General features: G+C 47.1%; 1 protein-coding gene across 1 annotated transcript in view; it reads left to right on the top strand.

Annotated features, from left to right (window-relative positions):
• smog (G-protein coupled receptor 158 smog) overlaps positions 1-16,140 on the top strand; it is a 257,299-nt gene that overhangs the window by 238,055 nt on the left and 3,104 nt on the right. The window contains exons 6-10 of the mRNA XM_075692103.1: positions 2,710-2,819; positions 3,312-3,556; positions 6,544-6,685; positions 8,843-8,948; positions 15,553-15,732. Of these exons, the coding sequence (XP_075548218.1) occupies positions 2,710-2,819; positions 3,312-3,556; positions 6,544-6,685; positions 8,843-8,948; positions 15,553-15,732 (783 nt within the window). The remainder of the gene's footprint in view (positions 1-2,709; positions 2,820-3,311; positions 3,557-6,543; positions 6,686-8,842; positions 8,949-15,552; positions 15,733-16,140) is intronic.

Consider the following 16,140-nt stretch of genomic DNA (forward strand, 5'->3'; position numbering starts at 1 on the left):
TACCGGCTGTGGCGGAATAGAGGTGGAATGCATCCCTGTGAAGGCGGAACGCCAAGACAGTGGGTACAATGCTTTGGGTACAATTTGTTGAAACCCGCGTGGTGAAACCCAAATTCATGGCCCAGCACTACGGCGTCTTACACTCCGTTATCCTGTGGATTGAGACCTCATCAATCATACAATCAATCAATCACTCCTTCTTTCTTCCTTCAGCCGATGCGCCACATTCGCTTTAGTGCTGAATGACGCCTATGTTCAATCAATTCGCCAACCAGTCAACCACTGAAACAATCAGTGAGCCGAGTCTATCGATCACGCGAATGTTGTTTAAACGTAGTCAAGCCAACGGTACAACTCTGGATTTTCTTTCCGAATAATCTGATCTATTACTAATGATACAGAATAACTATAAATAAGGTCATTCAACAGAATATAAAGAAAATGATTAGGTCGAATCGGTATATTAGTGTTTTTGGCAATATTTCTTAGGACAACCTTGCACCCTTTCTGCCTGCGACCTGTGATCTGTGACCTTTTGCAACTACTGCTCTGGAGGTCGTGCAGTGGCTCTCACTAGCTGACACGCCTACCAGAGACCTATTCTGAGCACTGTAAAGACAGTAGCGTGCGTTTGGGTGACGAGTTGTTACAACAGCGCCAGTGGAGCGGTGGCGTTATAATTGTTCGCTTCCGCTGTTCACGGAAATAATATTTACCCCTTGTGTGAGGCAGCTCTTCACCGAAATGGAACAGGCATTGTTCGTGATATGCTTTTCTACTGAACTATACAAACATCGACGGCACTGCTACGACAATTCGAAATAAAGGTGGAATTTCAGATGGGAGGTAGTCCTCATTATTAAGTTAAGATCATAATGCGCTAGCAGTGAACTGAACATGCTCCATCTGACAAGCCGTTTGCAGTACTCCGGAAGCTGCAAGCCTCTTCAGCCAATAGGAAGGCCGAATGCCCTTCGAGGTAAATTCATCCGCGCCGCGTCGCCTTCACAGCGGCTACTGAATTCGCGGCATGCGACGTGCACGCGCAAATTTGCTAACGTGGCACGTACTGGTAAAACGTATCATGTACAAAGCAAAAATAAAACTCTGCCATGCCACTATTCATCCGGCAGTCACACCCGGAGGTGTATTCCACTGCGCAAGGACACTGCCTGCGTATGCCTCGTACCTACAGAAGTGTTGCAAATGGAGTGTAAATGACTGTACGACTGGCCAGTCGTACTGACGCTGACTAAGCCGATAGTGACTCATTAGCTTCAAGCTACAGCTCTGAGGTGCACGACTTGCTCCCAGTGAACTATCAGAGCCCTTCTGCGCCGACAGAACCACCGTGGGAACTCCCTGCTGGTCGGTCGTTACGTCTGTGCCTGGATTCAAGTGCAAAAGAAATACCGCGAAGACGTATTTTACTATTGAGCGTATAAAAAACCGCTACAGTACTCGCTCTCACATATACGTACACTGATGGTTCTGTCATGCGTGCACCATCTGCCATTGTTGTGCGGGTCCTGCGAAAGTATGTCACCATCTCTGCCACGCTTAGCCACCGGATTTCAGCTACAGCCACTGAACTAGGTGCACTGAGGGCAGCTTTTGTTTATATTCAAGACCAAAGAGTCCAATCGCGGGTCATCTTCACCGACTCACCAGCGGCCCTGCAATAGCTCAAATTGCAACGCACACGGCCTCAGCTCGTCAGCGACATCAGACACCAGTGTATTAAAGCCTTCGAATTGCATCACAGCATTCAATTACAGTGGTCACCTGGCAACTGTGGAATACAATAGAATGTTCATGCTCCGCGCCTTGCCGGAGCTGCACATGGCAATCCAACGGGCTCAATTGTAATACCATTTTCGAAGAAGGACGCTGCGACTGTAGTGTTTACTGTTTCGTGGCCTTCTTTTGCGTCCTTTGTTGTGCGATGCAGAAACTGGCCCATCTAGCTTGTTCAACAAGAAACGAGGCATTACTAGACAAGACCAAGCTTGCCTTTACCGCATCAGGCTCAACGTAGCATACACCAAGCACCTTAAACACGAAATTCAGTTATTATACTCGCAGATGTGTTCAGTTTCAAATGTTTCATATGACTTGCAGCGTGTTTTATGCGGCTGTAGTCGATATTCACCGGACAAGACAATCTCTGAAGTTGCATTTCTAGCACGACTGTATCGTAAAACTGCGATACATTCTAGCCCCCTGGCGAACTTGAGCACTGCTTGCAACGAAAGCGCTTATGACATTTCTGAGAACTATACGGGCTTAAATCATAATTTAAGATCAGTTGTAGTGCGTGCGTGTCTACAAGATTACGTGCAGTTTGTGTGTTTGTCGTATCACTGTGTACATCATATCCTTTTTCTTTCCTGGGATAGTGCTCGCCCGCACAATCAAGTGATGCGCTTCATTGCTTACATCGTATTGCATGGGCACGCACAGGACTTGACCTGATTTGCATACTCCCTCCCCCATTTTTTTTACTGACAAAGTTAAAATTCTCGACAAATATCCCTTCAAAAGACAGCTAAGCGAGCGCATCTTTTATGTATGCAATGAAGTATAAAAACATCGCCAGCGCTTAGTTCACATTTTGGAATGTCTTTGTTTTGAACTTCGTCGAAAGCTGAAATTATCACATCGTTGTGCTCAAGTGCTTGTTTCGTATTTTTTTTTCGTCTGTTTCAGATCATAATACGTTACTTCGAACCGACTACGACGACCTGTTTAATAGAACCTTGGTTCCGCGAAATAGGATTCATCGTCCTCTACGGCGCGCTTTTATTGAAGATTTACAGGTAAGTGCAACTGCATGGCGGAACCACTATACGTTCTTATAAAGAGTGCACGTGACCGCGCTTCTACCAGCTGTTTCGTGTCTCTAGACCCTCCTAAAAACCCACGATACCGCCTTTAATAGGCAGAAACGCAAAGGGCAAAAGTATTGTTGAGACCGTTTATGTTATTTTACATTTTTTTTGTTTAACTCTGTACCGCTGTTTAACCGCTGTACAAATATGGGGTCATGGGGATAATAAAAAAAGTGTTTGTCAAGAGCCGGAGCACCGCAAACAATGCACAAATGAGTTTACTTTTCCAACCAAGACATGGGGGAGCCTGTCGGCGGCTTTCAGGTGGCAATAGTGAATGTAAAGCCAGCGAATCCTTCTGGAGGTGCCAGCAAATCGGTTACTTTCAGCTTGGAGTACACATACCTTTCTCTGTACAGACCTTCCCTGCGAGGGAGAGTAGCACAGGTGTTGGTGCTTACACTCACGTGTTCCTTTCAGGATCCTTGCGGAGTTCCGGACGCGCAAGGCGCACCGTGTGTGCGTCCGGGACAAGGACCTGCTCAAGTACCTGCTGGGGCTGGTGCTGGTCGTGGCCGGCTACATGTCGGCCTGGACGGCCGTGGTCATGGACAACTGGGAGAAGGGCCACAGCATCCTGCAGGTGGCCCGCGCCGCCGGGCACCGCTCCGCGCTACGCTTCCTCGTCTGCCGCGCGCTCTGGTGGGACTACGTCACCGAGTTTGGTACGCTTCACGCCGTTGCAGTTGTCCCTCCAAAAAATTCAGCTTGCCTCGAATGATGTGCATGCGCGCATGCTCAAAATCGAAGGTCGTCGATGTTTTCAAACTCCGGTGTCAACATGTCACAAGCATTTCCTTGATCGTCTGTCCTGCAACTCAAAGCACTTGAACATGCCTTGTTCTGAACGTTAGAACTTATGGGAAAAAATTCGTCGACTATTACAACACTCTCTAATGCGAAATTTGAGCGCAGCTCTATACCTGTTTTCATTTCGCGATAGATTGGCCGGCGCGGACAATCTATCTCGTGTGGCACATTGCAAACGGAGCGAAGTGTGACTTGCCTCGCTACTCGGGAGATCGCGGCAGGCAGCGTGTGGGTAATGTTTGGGCGAGATTCACAGCAGCCGCCGCAGACAGACTTCAAATCATGCAGCGCTTTGTTTCCATATATGGTATGGGTGGCGTCATTGGTGAACAGACGACGCGCGCTACTCTGGCGCCGTTCTACGCTTACGTTCTTATGCTTTCGCCACACGCTCCTCCTCCGATTTCCGCCTCATGGTTCCGCTGCCACCCTCCTCTTTCGCTTTCCCCTCGCGCTCTCTTCGCTATTGCAGTTTTTCATTCCCCGTTGTGCTCCGCATTCGCTCTTTCATCTTTCGCTGTGCTTGTTCGCTCAGTTATGAGGGACGCCAACGCTCGCCGCAGCAACAGGCGCCTAAGAGCTGCTCTCTAAAAGAGAGCAGCTCTTAGGCTCCGAAGCCACTGCTTGTGCAACTAGACGTGACACCGGGCCGCGTAGTTTCTCCGAATTTTCGTTTCTCCGAAATTTAGTTTCTCCGAACCGCCAGAGACTAAAAAATAGTTGTGCTCACTGTCCCGAGCTTCGGATCAGCATCTGCCTGATAGGATTCATGACAGGACTCGGCGACAAGCCTTGTCGCTGCAGGATTGGCCAAGAAACTTTTGATAAGGACTGCACGTTGCTGAAACCGAAAAAATAGAGGAAGGCGCCGTTATGGACGGACATGGTAATCTATGTGACAGAGCAATGAACGGTAGAAAAGACGAAATCTCGCTTGGCAAAAAAAAAAAAATTCAATTGGCGTGCAAAGCCTTTCAGTCGCTGGCGTCCGCCTCTATGCGGGTTCTGTTCAGTCATCGCTTCAAATACAATGCTAGAGGTCTTGAACGTTCCACGTCTATCGTTGGCATTGCATCTGGAAGAGGTGTTTCCTCTTGCACAAGGGCAATGCACGTAATGAGCTCATCAAAACATGGATGTCAATGAAGTTGCTTTGTAGCCCGGCTGCAGGGCAAAGCACTGCAGATCGCACGCAAGTGCCTTGATTTCGATTTCAGTGTCGAGGCGTGCCCTCAATTTTTCATCCACCCTTGTTTAATACCACCACCTGAATTTCAGTGTATTGCTTCGCTTCACACGGGCAAACGTCGTCGTCGTGGCTATTCTTGGCTGTGATTACACTTAGCCAATTGCACTCGCGTCTCGACGCTGTTTCTTCAGCGTCTTTCTTTGGCGAGCCATTCCTTGCTTCCTAGCATCCTTCCTATAAAGAAGGGGGGGGGAACCGAAGCGGAAAGAAAGAAAAGCAATTTGTCTGTCTGTTGATCCTCCTGATCGACTTTCAAAGCAGGGCAGACGGAGAGTAGCACTCTACCACGTGGCGTATGCAAATTTGACGACGAATGAGTTGCTCCTCCAACTAAATCAACGGTAAGGGCAAACCGAGGCCGCGGTGAGAGACGGCGCTCCGCGCGTCTCTCACAAGATGACGCACAGTCCTTCGGACCTAATTTAATTACGCGTCCCACAATATTGTGATTGGCGACGGCGGCCCAGAGCTTTACTGCAGGCGGCTTTCAGCTAAGAGTGTTTTCTCTTCTCTGAATCACTGGGCGCCGTGGCACGCGGACTTCTTGAGCGCGCCTCCGTTGTCATGTCTGCGTGCGCTTACAATTGACGCGTTTTTTTTTTTTCGGACGACAAAGAAAAAAAAACGCGCTTCGTAACAATACTTCTTTTTCCCCTAACTCATGCAGCCTGCTTGATTCTTTATACGTCGCGCATTCGTCCCGGTGCACAAAATTGCTTGCACGCCGTACCAATTGTCGATCTGGAAGCCAGATCAATTGCGCGGGAAAAAAAAGAAAAGAAAACGGGCATACGCTATATAGGAAAGAAGTTGCGGGTGAGCTCAAAAGACAAAGTGCCAGCGGTGGCCATTGCACTAGGACTCGAGAAAGTTTCTCGTCGAATAGGGTAATTAATAAAGATAATGTTCACCGCGGCACGTGAAAAATACTGTCTGCTAGCTCGCTCCTCAAATAATTTCGCTTACCTACTGCGGAGGATTGAGCAAGCCGGCGGTAAGAAGGGCCAGAGACATGAATTTAAATTCGAGTGTTTCACGTCCCGAAAATGCGCAGCGAGTTACGAGAGGCGCCGTATTAGTGGAGGGATACGGATCAATTTCTCACCACCTGCGTTTCCTTAACGTGCACTGAATGCACCAGTACACGAGCGTTCTTACATTCTGCCCCCATCGAAATGCGGTCTCCGTGGCGAGAATCGAACCGGCAACCTCGTCATGCTCAGCATTGCAATGTCATAGCTATATTTGAGTCACAGCGTCGGATCGGTTTGGGGGTTTGGGAAGCATTAAAAAAAAGAAACAAGAGGGAAATGTGGAAACAGCACAAATATTAATGAAAGATACCTGTCATATAAAGGATGGCAATAGTGAAGAAAGCCTCTTGCTCACGCAAGTACAGCAAATTCTCAGGGGTTAAAGTAATTTCGAATCACAAATTTTGAGAAAACGTTCAACCATATTGTGCATAAGGAGCACTGCAGTAAAATTAGCTAACGTGCTGATTGGAACCATGCTGCATGCGACACTGATGAATGGCATGTTAAGAAATGCACCTTTTTTTCTCCCTTTTTCTCTTCCTTTCTCTATCTCCAGGGGAAGCTCTGTTCATGCTTTTGGGCATCTACTTAGCCTATTGTATACGTAATGCCAAAGTTGAGTACTACACAGAAAAATGGACTCTCTGCTGCTCTGTTTACATCGAAACCTTGTTCTCCCTTAGTATGTACATAATTCGGTGAGTACTGTTATGCTCTACGTATTAGCATGATCGTGCAGTACGGCATAGCTGTGACGCGATTACAAGTATTTAGTGCACCCAAAGCCGTTGATGAACCATCGAAATTACTAAGATAATTTTCTGGGAGTGGCATCACATGTATGCTGGGTGCAAGAAATCATTTGCCGAGTTTGAGCCGACGTATGGAAAGGGGGCAATTTATGGAGCTTCAGCACACCTACTCCAGAGTTTCTTTCTTTATTTATTTCGCTGGCCTCATAGACGTTTTTCTCGTTTGCATTAATTACCTAACTCCTCGGCAAATCATGGTTCTCGCTATGCTGCCTCTGAATGACGCTAGCCCTGCTGCTGTCAAAAAGATTACTAGAAGGATGTCAGACCGTCGCTAGACACAGCTTTCTTTTCTACTCAAAAAAACCCATCGTCTTCGGCTTTCAACTACAGCTGATCTTACGCAGTTTCTATAGCACAGGCACTCCGATATATTACACGTGTACGGTTGATCAGCGTAGAGGCAGTGCGTCGGTTCGGCAAAGCGACACGAGAAATGCGCGCCACTCATGCATGGTGTCATATAAAAGCAAGTTACAATACATCAAAAAGCTCCAGAACAAATTGCTCTCGCTCTCTCTCTCTCTCTCATCCCATTAACGAATCGGGGCGAAGAGGAGGGAGCGGGAAGCGAAAAGCAACGCGTTCGCGAATGGCGAATGCTATCGTCGATGGGCTCTTTTGGCGCTCGCCTGTGTATAGCTGCGCTGGCTACGCGCTGTGTAGTCTATAGCGCTGGGCGTTGAACGTCTATCTTAACAACGTCTCAGGTGGTTCCCGCTTGGCGAAAGCATTCAAAGGGAATGAAAAGATAGTGGAACGCCTTTCAAGAATCTAAGTACGCTGGCACACGACATTGCGTAATTCAAGAAGCGCGTTGCATTCGTGGCTGATCGTGTTTACCATTGCAACGGCAAAAACCAGCACTCTTTCTGAGCACGCGACCATATGTCATGAATCTCCTAATGTCTGCCGGATGTTACACAAGCGCACTGATGCTATACCCACCCGTGTTTCTGTTAGTACACACTGCTTAAAAAAACGAAACGTCGTAGTCTGAGCATTTGATCTACAGTGCTCGATTATGTGCCTCAGGAGACGCTGAAGGAAAACAGTCAAGTCCACTGGCGCTAACGCTTGCGCACCCTAAGATGTCCATTAGTGAAAAGTTTTCTGGCACTCTGAAGCAACGCGCCGAAAGTACTGAAAGCCGCGCGCTCGCATTATCGCGTTTCATGCGCTGCGTGCGGTACACTGAACGAACGCACGATGCAAAAAGAAACAGACCAGCGCAGAAGCGCGCCAAAGTGTGTTTCTGTCCAGAGAATAACAGCGCGGCTTTTGGAAGCGCACAGTGTAGTCGTACGCAGTTCCGATCGATGGCAGGCGCCGCAACGCGTCCTCGCGCAGCAGCACTGTGAACAAGTTAGGCGCGAAGGATCATTTGATGCGCTTACTTCATGGCTGACAGGCGTGCACACCAGCAGTCGGATTACGAAATGGCACGCGACGAGTCTATACGAACGGAATGCAGACCGTATATGCGCAGGCGATGGCCAGTATAACGCTACAACGTCATCTGTCGACAACGCATAACTCAGTTAAGCACTGTTATGCAAAACGGGCACGGGAGAAAAGAGCGAGTGCCCGCCCCGGAATGCATTATTGCCAATGCACAAAGCGTGGAGTCTTGACAATTCACGGGATCACGGACAATGTGGGATCACGGACAATGCGGGATCACGGTCAACGCCTTACTCTGTAATGCCTTACGGTCTGTTGGGTATTTTCTTTCACCTGTATGTGCGTTAACAAGCTTCTTGTCTATGTATTCGGTATACATTAGAAGTGTAGCCTTTGTCGCTCTATTCCGTAGTAATGCTGCCCGTTAGCTACTTGAGACTCTCGACACAGACAGTTCTTTTCTCTATACGCTAATCGCGAGTGGTAAACTGTGTACCGAACGCTTACTTGAGTGCTACGGGTGCAGGGGAAATGAGAGGGGGGGGGGGGGCGTGCTCGTTCCTGTTCCGTTCAATGCTTGTGCTCTGCCGTTCTCGCACTCTGAAATTGATCAGGATGCCTTTTTTCACGTCTCTACAGGCACGCATTGGCGGCTGTTCTCGAGCCTGACCATGTGTTTCTGCTATACTTCATTCGCTGTCATTGTACTGTCACCGTCATCCTGTTCCTCGTATTCGCCCCCAAGGTAAGTATTTGAAAGAAACCGGGTACTTACAATAGTGTTCGCCCTTAGAGAGAGAGAGAGAGAAATAGAAGTCAGGAAATGCAGGGAGGTTAATTACGGCATCTTGCCTAGAGGCTCCCAGCTCTGCGTTACCGAAAGTCGGAACGAAGAGTTTGGTGCCTGCAGTACGGCATTGCGTCATTATTTTTAAGGATGACGCGATTTGTAACAATCCAGACAGAACTTCATCTTGACTGACGTTGACACTAAAGGAAAAATAATGGCGGACCAAGAGTCGACGCTAAAGAAAAAGTCGAAGTGCATGGTGGTTCAAGTGATTAAATGATTAAATGTTGACTAGATCTCTCTATTGTTTTTGGTTTTTTTTTCATATTCATTATTTACTAATTTCGTATCGTATTCACATATTATTTCACGCGCACTTACGCTAACACTTGGTTGATTGTTTCATTCTCTTTACCAGAAGGCCAAGCGGGCCGACACCGGAGATAGTATGTGGTGCAATCGAGTTAATTTTCGACTATAGTGGCGCTGATTACGCCCGTGCCGTTAATATTACCCACTTTGCGAATAATTCTCGCAAATCATGGGCACTGCCGAAGCCGGTTTCCAGACCCCATTGATTCCCTCGCGCGAGCACTATTTAGTCAACTCGCGCCATTTGCCAAGTGTGCCGCACGATGGCTTTGCCTCAACATATCTCTATCTGCGGTGGTGCACCCTTTACAAGAGTACAATGCAATATGTTTCTTTTTCTTTCTTTTTTTTTCAATATTAGGGCTAGTTACGCCCGTACCGTTAATTTTACCTACCTTGCCACTGATTCCCTCTTCTTGCCTCATTGAGAATTACATTTTTGATGCCTCTTGCAATTCGCTACGACGCTTTCGTAACGGAGAAATGAGCCTTTTTGTTTTCTAAGTAGTTGTAAGATACCCAGATGTGTGAAACTCGTTTGAAGTCAGCAGCTAAGACCTTGCCTTCAAAAGTAATTTAAAATGTACTAGTAACTTATCCTTCTAAAATAAAAAACACACTCTTACAGTGAGAAGACACATGATATGCCAGAGAAGACGCAAAACTAAAGACGCGTGGCGCCGCCGCCTTAAATTCCCGCACCAGCTTGCCGTGACGTCAAGGATTGTAACGGTATCTACTTGCGCCTAATTTTTTTATAGGTAAATATCGACTACATCGTATTCTAATAGAGCCAAAGAACTGAACTTTGGAAGTTCAAGAAACTGTTATTGTGTTTCTGTTTAGTGTTCCTTTAAGTTACGCTGCAATATTTTACCCGTGCGTTTTGTCCAATCGTCTCCGGGCGAGCTCATCACGATAGCGACACACTTCCCTGGAACAACGCCTACGCGCACAGGAATAACAGCCGCCAGAAACTTTAGGAGTGCTCTGCGAGTTGACCAGGCCTTAACACTGGACAAATATTTGTGCCGACATAGTCGACAAAAAATTTCCTAAGCAGGTCGACGAGGGTACGGCAGCAAACCTGCCAGCCTGTGAACGTTATTCGCAAAAATACCACGTTCACGACCCCTAGAGGACAATGTGGGATGGATGAGGAGGGGGGGGGGGGGCGGATAACATGTATTTTGTTTTGGATCTTGCCCTGAGGACACGCCTTCTGTGAGATACATATTCGCACTTTCCTAACAATTATATACATCTAGACGCAGAACACACAAGCAGCATCAAATATTTAACAACAAATACTGAGAAGCAACACATTGTCTTTAGATAACAGTCACTTCTTCCAGCGAAATTCCTGTTGCTGATTCCCTTTGCTTCGGGCACTCGTCTGCATAAACTTGCTTGAAGCAAATACACCACTGGCGTCCTTTCAACGTTAGAAGACTTGTAACGCCAAGGCTGGCCATCGACGAGTGAAACGTTGTCGCGAACAAATTTTTTTTTCCCCAATCTTCACACGGCATTCACGAAATCGTTAAACGAGCCCAAATTCGTAAATTTTACAGAAAATTAGGGAGAGTTGACAAGTGTGCCACAAGGTCGGCAGGGGTACTTTCCTGTTCGAAACGATACATAGATTCACAGCCTTCGTTACAGGAGTGTACCGGACGTACGCATCGTCCGAGAGAGGACGATTTTTGCTGTAGGACAAAATTATTGTTTGAAGGACGTAAGATTGTTATTAGATGGGTTGTATTACCTGCGATAGCAAATCATATTTATCGTTTGCACTCATTCGGGAAGCCTATATGTGTCATGCGTGGCTTTGAGATGTGTGATCATGCAAAATGTTACTTGCGACAGCAAGTTTTGCTTCGTGTTTCCGCTGGTTCATATGATCGTGTCTGATGACTACTGCGAGTTCCATCTCAGAAAAAGAAGGGGTGGGAAGAAAACGCAACAATTTGAACCGAAATATCGAAAGCAACAGCCGTCGTTCGCCCAGTATATGGTAGATGGCGCTCCAACACCACTGCAGCAGAAAACACAAAGGCTTTACCAAAGCGCTTAGCAATTGCGCCTTGCCAGTGCAAGTACGTAAACGTGCACGTGAAGCCTCAATTGATGAGCAAGAAGCACGCACATCGGTGAGAGCGTGTGCAAGGTAAAAAAAACTAAATAATGGGGTTTTACGTGCCAAAACCACTTTCCGATTTGAGGCACGCCGTAGTGGAGGACTCCGGAAATTTCGACCACCTGGGGTTCTTTAACGTGCACCTAAATCTAAGTACACGGGCGTTTTCGCATTTCGCCCCCATCGAAATGCGGCCGCCGCGGCCGGGATTCGATCCCGCGACCTTGTGCTCAGCAGCCTAACACCATAGCCATTGAGCAACCACGGCGAGTAGCGTGTGCAAGACAGCCTCGATCTTGTCATGAAGAGCCATTCAGTCGTAGTTTTACGCGAAGACCTTCTAGCTTATACTTACGCTACACGAGAACAGCTGAGCGGTAAAAAGTAAATGAAAGAAGATGGCTGACCGCCGACTGCGAGGGAAATAAGATAAGCAAATTGAAGCGAGGGCCACGCAAATGAAGCGCGTAGTGAGAACGTAAGCTACGAACAATCCGTGTCAGGCCTTTCACTCACGCGTGCAAATACGACCTCACACAGGAACAAGGCAAAGACGAATTGATCTCGCAGGGCCACTTTCGTTTTCGTTAAAGACATCTTTAAACGGCTGTTCGCTTGCCAGTGGACAAAAACAAAAGATAAACAAAAGGTAAAGAATCGCGTTAGTGCCCTCTCTGGCGTCCACCTGTTAATGATACCGGTTAATGCAATGCAAATCCGTTCCGCGGGATCGAATCGAGTTAGAACGGAGGACCCGCTCTGAAATTCTGCGCATGAGTTCCATAATCACTATCACGGCTGATCGACTCTCGCTTCTCGCGTAGGTAGGGCCTTCTGGCTGGGCTCCTCTCCGTGTTTCTTTATTTGCCTCTTCATTCGACTTTTCCACTGCTGCTTCTACAGCTGTAGCTGCCATTCACGCTGTGTCGGAAGGTGGTTAGGAGCGTGCATATACATGGCAGGAGCGTGGAAGAGAGCGAAGGCGACGCGAGAAACTAGTTTGGACCTTTTCACCACGTCACATGTGCACAATGTCCTCTGGAGCGCCCTGGACGTCGCGACAATACCCTCTTGACGGCTGTAATTATCCATGACTCCCCTCAAGAGCTTTCCATACGCTGCAGTGCTTACCTTTCATTGTCTGTTCTGTGTATTTCTCTGTCTTGTGCTGCCGTTATTTTTGCACTGAAGGCCATCCAAATCGCCCAATTCAATTCATCATCATCAGCAGCAGCCTGGTTACGCCCACTGCAGGGCAAAGGCCTCTCCCATACTTTTCCAATAACTCCGGTCATGTACTAATTGTGGCCATGTCGTCCCTGCAAACTTCTTAATCTCATCCGCTCAGCTAACTTTCTGGCGCCTCCTGCTACGCTTCCCTTCCCTTAGAATCTAGTCCGTAACCCTTAATGACCATCGGTTATCTTCCCTCCTCATTACATGTCCTGCCCGTGCCCATTTCTTTTTCTTGATTTCAACTAAGATGTCATTAACTCGCGTTTGTTCCCTCACCCAATCTGCTCTTTTCTTATCCCTTAACGTTTCACCCATCATTCTCCTTTCCATAGCTCGTTGCGTCGTCCTCAATTTAAGTAGAACCCTTTTCGTAAGCCTCCAGGTTTCTGCCCCGTAGGTGAGTACTGCTAAGACACAGCTATATACACTTTTCTCTTCAGGGATAATGGGAACCTGCTGTTCATGATCTGAGAATGCCTGCCATACGCACCCCAGCCCATTCTTATTCTTCTGATTATTTCCGTCTCATGACCTGGATCCGCTGTCACTACCTGCTCTAAGTAGATGTATTCCCTTACCATTTACAGTGCCTCGCTACCTATTGTAAATTGCTGTTCTCTTCCGAGACTGTTAAACATTACTTTAGTTTTCTGCAGATTAATTTTTAGACCCACTCTTCTGCTTTGCCTCTCCAGGTCAGTGAGCATGCATTGAAATTGGTCCCCTTAGTTACTAAGCAAGGCAATAACATCAGCGAATCGCAAGTTACTAAGGTATTCTCCATTAACTTTTATCCAGAGCAGAATTGGCCTCCCTGGTGCAGTACTTGGCCACAACCTCCTATATGAACACAATAATCAAACCAATTCTATTACCTTTCTACTAACGAGCAACCGTCCAGAGGGGGTCATATAATATGGCAGAGAGGAGGTAGGGAAAGCAGCAAGAAAATGGGTAGAAGCGACGCAGCCACGCAGCGAGTGAATAACAGCATTGGCACACTTCGCTCGCAACTCGCATACGTTGGGGGCAGCGCAGGAGAGAGAGAGAGAAGGCGACGTGAAAAGGCGAGCAAACACTGCTACTATGCACGAAAGCGGTTGCGGACAAACTGGATAAATTTAAGTTCAAGGTACGGTACGGTAGGTTTATGCTATTTCTGAAAGATAAACACCATGCAAATTTGTCAAGCGGACAACTGACGCATTAAAGCACAAAGCAGCATTAAAGCACCGTAGCGTCTACGTGGCACCGTAGTTGCATGTCAATTGAACACGTCTGTACCCGGCATGGTTGCTTTGCGGCTGACGTTGCTCGAGGTCGTAGGTTCGATCCCCATAACGGCAGCCACATATCAACGGGGGCGAAATACAAAAACGATCGTGTACTTAGATTCAGGTGCTCGTTAAAGATTACTGGTGGTTCAAAATTATACTGCAGTCTGCCACTATGGCGTTTCTCAAAATCCTATTGTGGTTTTGGTACGCAAAGCCACATAATTCAATTAAAGTTCAACAGTTCTGCCACGATGCGATGTGCCATGTGAGGCAATGACAGTACTAACCTTCTCGGAAGTTATGAAGAATGGCGCACAAGAACGCCTGAAGTAAACACGTCTCGCTGTGTGTTCTGTGTACTACGCAGACAAACAGCAGTGCTGCACGCAAGGTAACGTTTACCATCAACTCACCACTCCCGTGTTGCACTAAACGCTGAAAGAATGAAGCATTCGCCGCGAACAGCACCGCTAATTATCGTCAATCAAAGGAAACAGCACAGAAAGCTTCGCTCATGTCGATTCCGACTGCGCGTGGGATCCGCTAAGTTTTCCTCTGTTTTTCCCGACACGTTATCTTGCGACCGCGAGGCAAAATGTGAGAAGGGGAAGCTGGAGAGGAAACGGGAGAGAGTAAGAACTGAATAATAAATAAAACGCACTCATCTTTAAACATAGGTAAAAAGAAACTTCAAGCAGGGTAACTGCACGGAAAGTGTCTGTTTAGACGTGTTTTTCGTAGATTGGTCATTCGGATTGTGTGGGGCTGCGGTAGGCTTCAGGAAAATACGTGGCAAGAACTTCGCGGCATACTTGTAGTTGGTATTGTACTTGGGATGTAAAAGGCACTCTAGTTGAAACGAATTGAAATGGTGTAGGCAAACTTGCTGCTATTAAAAGCAAGATTTGATTTACAAATATGGTGCGTCGAAACAGGGTGAGCGCTTACGAAGTTTGCGTACAAACATTATGATGTGCGTACATAAAATCAAAGTTCAGAACGCGTGTGTTAACATCTACGTCAAATAGTGTACCTGGGAGACAGTGTTGCTGTTGCAGTGTTGTAGCTATACCAAGCAAGTAGCCATGCAATAACAGTAACGATTCGCTCTTGATGAACTGCAAGAAAGTCGTACTCTTTTTATCTTCCTTCTCTCGTTTGCGTGCACACGCCCTCATATTGGTCCCATAGAGCGCTATTCTGACTGAGTAAAAAGCAAATGCAACATTAGCATTTTCCTAAGACGCACAGTATCGCATGCATACAAAACAGCAGCTAGCCGTGCGATAATGCCTAGCGAGAGACGCAGCCGGCAAAGGCATTCAACGAGGTTAAATTTTGCCTCCCTGAATATTAACGGCTGATCGTTCCGTGAGCTTGCTGGTTTTTCAAAATGGTGAATCTTTATAAACCTCTAATAACCGCAGTTCTATCACTCACAAAGGTGCACTGAGCGGCTGGTCAATGAGCCCGCCATTCCTAATTGACAAAATAATGTTGTTTCTTCCTCCCCCTCCTGTTGTTGTCGCAGTTATGGTACCACCATCGGCCTCCAAACTTGGCAACAGAGCATCGCAGTCGTCATTTTTCATCGTATGAAATTCCGGATCCGCATCCAGAGAATCTGAAACTCCACGAAGCCGTTCTTTCCAACGGAGAGGTGGACATTGCAGACATAAACCTGGCAGACATGGATCCGGAAGACATAAGGGTAAGTCTCTAAACCAGCAAAAACCTGCACAGACCACTTTTCTATCCTAATTGTGAGACTAGATCACTCGGCGAGTTGGTATATGATGAACAAAGAGGGAACAACATACGGAAAACAAGTTCGAAGAGCGGGAGGGTTATAGAAGACACGTGCTTCGTTATGATCCATTCTTTCAATATGCTTTGCTGTGGAAAGCGACACAGAACGAAAACAGAAGTAGAAAAAGAAAGCAACAGTAAGTGTCGATCAACTGATTCGCCATGTATACAAGTTGACGGGTCCAACCTGACCTCGTTTTACAGGTTGTTTGTTCTTAGACACTGGGGTCACAGTTAAACGACCGTTAAGTCGCTATACGGCGTTTAGACAAAGAAAAAAAAAGAGTAGCCTTTCGGCTTTCGCAGTGCA

Source organism: Dermacentor variabilis, chromosome 5 (genome assembly GCF_050947875.1).
Source record: "Dermacentor variabilis isolate Ectoservices chromosome 5, ASM5094787v1, whole genome shotgun sequence".
In the NCBI taxonomy this organism is placed as follows: domain Eukaryota; kingdom Metazoa; phylum Arthropoda; class Arachnida; order Ixodida; family Ixodidae; genus Dermacentor; species Dermacentor variabilis.